The sequence below is a fragment of the Cajanus cajan genome, chromosome 5 (assembly GCF_000230855.2).
Source record: "Cajanus cajan strain Asha chromosome 5, NIPB_CcT2T_4, whole genome shotgun sequence".
Taxonomy (NCBI): Eukaryota; Viridiplantae; Streptophyta; class Magnoliopsida; order Fabales; family Fabaceae; genus Cajanus; species Cajanus cajan.
The window spans coordinates 46,017,865-46,023,864 of NC_138521.1; the positions used below are offsets into that span (position 1 = coordinate 46,017,865).

Consider the following 6,000-nt stretch of genomic DNA (forward strand, 5'->3'; position numbering starts at 1 on the left):
TTAACAACATGGTCTACAAATAAATTTTGTATAAATCTCAACACGTCTACACATTTTACATCATGCTTCTCACAACTCACAACATTATCATTTCATCATATTTTACAACATATAAATAATCCACACATAAATATAGCAACTTTAGCAACATACCATGTATCCAACGCATTTTCTATTTGGCACAACTACTCATTTAGTTTACAACACTATACTCAACATGCATCTCTTCATTTCACTTTCTACTCATCATACATCTCAATGTAATTTTACAATTCCATATGAGTTCCTAAACTCACATACAACCAAACAACATATAATCTAGCTTCCCTTACCTGAAGATTGGCTCTAAAAGCCAAGAGTTTGAAAGGAAGAAGAAGAAGAAGAAATATCCTCCAAAACTTGACTCTTGAACTTCAACTCTCTAAAAACATCTTTCTAGTCCAGAATCCTTCTCTCTAAAATCTCCATTTTCCTCAACTTCCCACAACCTCTATTTATAGAAGTTTGAAGTGGCTAGAACGGCCCGTTTCAAATCCGGAACGGCCTGTTCTGGGCTCCTTCATCATGTGTAAAATTCACATGCAGAACGGCCCGTTCGAAAATCGGAACGGCCCGTTCTGGAGTTGAATTTAACTCACAATGACCATTTTGGAACGACCCGTTCCAGTCCAAGATTCATAGGTCTATTTAGTAGTTTGGAATGACCCGTTCCAGTTTGTGAACGATCCGTTCTGGGCTACTAAATCACCCTTATTTTAGTAGTTTGGAACAACCCGTTCCAATCTGGAAACGCCCCGTTCCAGTCTACTAACTACGTTACAATTATAAATTTTAATTATATATAATAAACATTTAGTTTGTGCATTGCACAAATTAAAATACTAGTTACATAAAACATGAAATTAAATTCTTCTTCTTCAATTTAACTAATAAACTCATTCCTACAATATTTTGTGAAAAAGGTAAAATTATAATCAAGTAGGCTCATGTTTTGTAAGCCATCACTAACATCCAGGAATGTATTGTATGTGTGATTATGCATAGTGTTTTGTAATTTATTTTAAGAATTTACCAAATCTTTTAACTCATAATCCAACTCAATTATAATTAGTGTGACGTGAAAATTTTCTAACTCAACCTAATAACTCAATCCAACCCACAAAATGTGATTGGGTTAGGTTGGATAGTTTGACTTCACGGGTGGATCATAACTCTATATACCCCTGGTCTAGAGTATCCACAGTTCTAATTAATCTCTACTATGTATTTAAGTTTTTTAATTCATGAAAAGAGTTAACAACATTTTGAAAAATTTCATTCTTAGTCTCTCTAAAATATTAAATTCCCAATTTTATAAAATTTACAATTTCAATCTCTTCATTCTTCATCGAATTAAATATTATTTAGATTTTTATCATAAAAATTACAATAATAAATGAATTTGAAACTAAGATTTTCTACATATTATATTAATCTCTCATTATTGGACCATGTTAATTATGATTTAATATTAAGCAGATAATATAATAATTATATTTAGACTTAATTTTATCTTTATTTTTTTTATTTTTATCACCAAAATGATAAAATAAAAATTAAAAATACAATTTAATCTTAATATTATTAATATTGATTATTATGTCATTTGACTTAATTTTTTATCTTTATAAAAAAATAATAAAATAAAAACTAAAAGTATAATTAAATTTAAATATTATTTAATATTAATTATTGAATCATCTCCATAATATTAAGTTATGGTTATTTAACGACTAAAATAGGGATGACAAATAAACTTGTACCCGTTCTAACTTTGACAGAGAATACTCGGTTTGACCGGGTACGGATAAAATCCGATAAATTAAATCGGGTACGAGTATGGGTATATACATACATGCCCCGTACCCGTACCCATACCCATACCCGATTTAATTATATTGAAAATTTTTAATATTTTATTATGTGTAATTATTTATTATAATATGAAATATTTATAGTTGTATAATTATTAAGAAATCTCTTGATTAAAATATGAAATAAAGAAATAATCTAATTATAATTATAATATAATAGAAAAATATTTTAAAAATATTATATATTTTTTTTGCAATTTTTTTTTTTACGGGTACGGATATGGGTACGGATATACCCGATACCCGACAGGGATGGGAATACAAATGAAAATCACATACCTGACGAATACGAGTACGAGTACGAGAATGAATTTGTGTCACGGGGACGAAGACAGGTATCATCAAACCCATTCCCGACCCACCCTGTTACCATCCGTAGACTAAAACAATGGGACACGAATTGTATTATAAAATCATAATATATATAATAATAATAATAATAATAATAATAATAATAATAATAATATTAATAATTCATGTTTTATATTAAATTTTAATAATTTAATTATTTAATTTAAAATTTTAATATATAAATTAAATATGTAAATTTTTAAAAAATTAAAAATATTTATATTTATTTCATTAATTTAAATTAATATATAAAATAATTTTATAAATATCTATTAATTTAAAGTAATATAATAATTAAATTATTAAAATTTGATATAAAATATAAATTATTTAACGAGAGTCGCGTAAACAATCTCCCATACAATTATACAAATCCCACCCGGTAACACTCTCTGCTCTGGACGAATAATTTTTTACTGGATGTAGATGGAACACACACCGTTACTTCTTTGCGGGCTACCGTAGGGGAACACTGTCTGCGGCACGTGCGGCATAGCAAAAACCTCGAAGAACAAGACAGTGACGAGGGGAGAAGAAGAAAAGCGTAGAGTGAGAGCGCGCGATCCAAACACGTAACTTCCGATGGATGCTACCGAATCACAAACGGATCTGCATAACCGACCCGGAATCTTCTTCATCGGATCCTCCAACGTCGGCAAACGCACCCTCCTATCCCGTAACCCTCTTTCCCTTATTCAAACCTTCACCATTCACATCGCGTCCACTTACTCTATCTAAGATTTAATTTTTAGGTTTCCATTATTGTTATAACTCTTTTAGAATCACGAATTCGCGCTTTATTTTAATCTTATGTTTTCTTTTTAGATTTTATTTGATGATGCTAATTTTAATTCTTTGCTATGTAACCTATGTTGTTATTCAGAATTGGTGGAATTGAATTTTGATTTGACATGCTTTGGTCATATTGAGTGTAGGATTGACCTCTGTTGATGTTGAAGATGCTTTTGATTCGGCTTCTGAAGTGAATGTGCAAGGGTATGTTCATTCTGAATCATTTTATCCATTTGTTTCATGCTTGCTTATGAATCTTTTTTGATTTCTCGCTGTGTATTTTAATGTGGAATGAACAGGTGGACCATCAATAATAAGTACTATACTGCTGATGTTTCCATATGGATGGCTCATCTTAAAGATGATTTTTCTGCCGGAAACATGCCTGTGTTACAACAAATGACCGCGTTGGTGATGGTTTTTGACATGAATGAAGTTAGTTTCTTTACTTGACTCCCTTTTCATTTGCTCTGTTTATGTTGTTAATTATTTATGATTTGTTTAGATTAACTTCTCCAGAAACACTTCTTGGAGAAAAAAATAAGAAGGAAAATCGAAATAAACTTCTTCATGAGCTAAAACTAGTTTATACTTAAGTTAAAAATAAGTTTGTGAAGAAGCTAATAGCAGAAAATTTTTACAAATTAGCTTATGGAAAAAAAATTCATTAATATTTTTTTTCACTTCTATAAATGCTTATGGAGAAGTTTACTCAAACAAACTCTTAATCCTTGACAAAGGTTTTGTATTCACTGCTTATTCTTTTGATTTTCATGTGGGGAAAAAATATTCTTTAATTACTTTCTTGTTTTCTATGTACCCAGTATGCAATAGCAGTGACAAATGCATGAGATGTATTTTTAACTTTTGACTTTTTGTGCAGCCATCTTCCCTGGCTGCACTTAGGGAATGGGTATCTCACACTGATATTCAGAACTTTGAGATATTGCTGTGTATTGGAAACAAAGTGGACCTGGTTCCTGGTCATCCAGCTCATGCTGAATACAGAAGACGGTTGCTGAAACTCGAAGACTCTGCTTCAGATCGTTATTCGGAAGAGTATGGAATATCTGAATCAGAGGGAACTAGCTTATTGGGGGATGAAGAACCATCGTGGGACATCAGAAGGTCCTGTTTGGAATGGTGCACTGATCACAATATTGAGTTCATCGAGGCATGTGCTTCCAATGCTGATTTTGACAGATGTAAAACTTCACTTCCCATTGTAATGAGCTGGTCAATAACATGTTGCACATAACTCTGATTTTTGCTTTGACTAATTCTCAATTTTAGATGTAGATGAGTTATAATTATAATACATTATTAATGAGAGAGGGAGCTGAGTTAGATAACATCGAGTTATTTGAAAGATGATTTATCATTGATAATTGTAAACACACATTCAAGTTCAAACTTTTTCTGCTCACCAAAAAATTTATGGATGAATGAACATTGGAAAATTATTTCCAGAGCATATGATCTCCACACAATTATTTTGCAGGCTTGTCCATTGATGGTGATTTACAGGGAGTTGAACGTCTATATGGTGCACTTTCAGCTCATATGTGGCCTGGAATGGTATTGAAATCAGGCGATAGGATAAATCAACCATCATTTCCTGAGAAAGAAGGTATTTTCTTTCTTGTTTTCTCTTTGGAGCATGCTTCTTGTGGCTTTTGTCAATGTAGAATACCTGCAAACACTAATTTTGGTTTATCCTTTTTCCCTCGTCAGAGTTATCTTCAGAGGAATCCGATTATGAACCAGAGTATGAAGTTTTATCAGCTGGCTCAGCTGATCTCTGGGATGAAAATGAACAAGGATGGGTTTCTGCTCCTTCCTTTGATGAAGGGGGTTCGACTTCTCAAAACAATCCCAGTGCAGATGGTCAACATGAGGATGGAATTAAAACTGATAAAGAATCTCAGCCCATAACCTCAAGCAATGCAATCAAGGATGAAAGTGGCCAGAATGTGGTGCACAATATCATGGATTCTGAAGGAGATGAGAAGGCAGACAATGGTAAATGTCTTGACTTAGAGGATTTGGAACAGTTGATGTCTGAGATTGGGAATATGCGTGCAGGCTTAAGATTGATGCCTGATTTTCAAAGAAGGGAAATGGCTGCAAAGCTAGCTATGAAAATGGCTTCTATGTTTGGAGGAGAGAGTGATGAAGAGGAAATTTAGATGATGATGGATGCTAGCTCAATGATTCAATTATGTAGGTGTAAGGAATGTCATTTCAGCACACTTTTGTACGAGCCATCACATGGAACGAGATGAGCAACCTCAGTTTGCACAAGGATCAGGGGTTCCTTCATGCTCCCGCACTCTGCTACTCTTGCTCACTGCTGAATGCTGATCATGATTTAAGACCAGTTACTCCTGTGTTAGTCATACACTGTTTAATAGTCTATATTTTAAGGAGCAGGACATTTTGTTTAAATTTTCGAGGTAATTAGGGTGGTGGTTGTGGTAGTGACGTGGTTACTTGCTGCAATTTGTTAATGGGAAAATTGACTGAAAAACACAATTAGCGTTTTAACTAGATGGCCAAAATGACAAATGGTCTACCTCGTTGATTATTTTCTTCAGGAATATGGATAGATAAGTTGGCTTATGTGTCATTGTTTACAACTCTCTTATAGAATAAAGAGATCCAAGTAGATTTTGACTGTGAATTCTATTCGTGTTTAGATATTTACTAAACCAGTTACTGTATGGAAGTAGAAGGAAAGTTACAGTCACGGTTTACGAAGTTATCTGTCTTAACCATAGCTTTGCTTGATGTGAAGTGGTATCAGAGTTTTTCTTTCTCTCTATTTTTTTTTTCTACGACGTTGCATCAAAATTGCAAACATGGATTCAATCTTTCCCTCTCAGCACACACATTCTAAGACAATTCTATAATTGTGTGATGAGAACATGTTATACCATGTATC

At 32.7% G+C, this 6,000-nt stretch overlaps 1 protein-coding gene across 1 annotated transcript; it reads left to right on the forward strand.

The window, feature by feature from the left end:
• The first annotated feature begins 2,648 nt into the window (after positions 1–2,648).
• LOC109809647 (GTP binding protein) lies at positions 2,649–5,739 on the forward strand. The gene is made up of 6 exons (XM_020373016.3): positions 2,649–2,940; positions 3,200–3,260; positions 3,356–3,491; positions 3,940–4,261; positions 4,558–4,686; positions 4,791–5,739. The coding sequence occupies exons 1-6, from the start codon at positions 2,847–2,849 to the stop codon at positions 5,243–5,245; spliced, it is 1,197 nt and encodes a 398-aa protein (XP_020228605.1). The 5' UTR covers positions 2,649–2,846; the 3' UTR covers positions 5,246–5,739.
• The last annotated feature ends 261 nt before the right edge of the window (positions 5,740–6,000 follow it).

Bases quoted from the DNA above. Each gene is read 5' to 3' on its own strand.
- LOC109809647 (XM_020373016.3), top strand. From the start codon at position 2,847: ATGGATGCTACCGAATCACAAACGGATCTGCATAACCGACCCGGAATC. The intron at 4,262-4,557 runs GTAAAACTTCAC...ATTATTTTGCAG, and splicing joins CAATGCTGATTTTGACAGAT to GCTTGTCCATTGATGGTGAT. The intron at 4,687-4,790 runs GTATTTTCTTTC...TTCCCTCGTCAG, and splicing joins ATCATTTCCTGAGAAAGAAG to AGTTATCTTCAGAGGAATCC.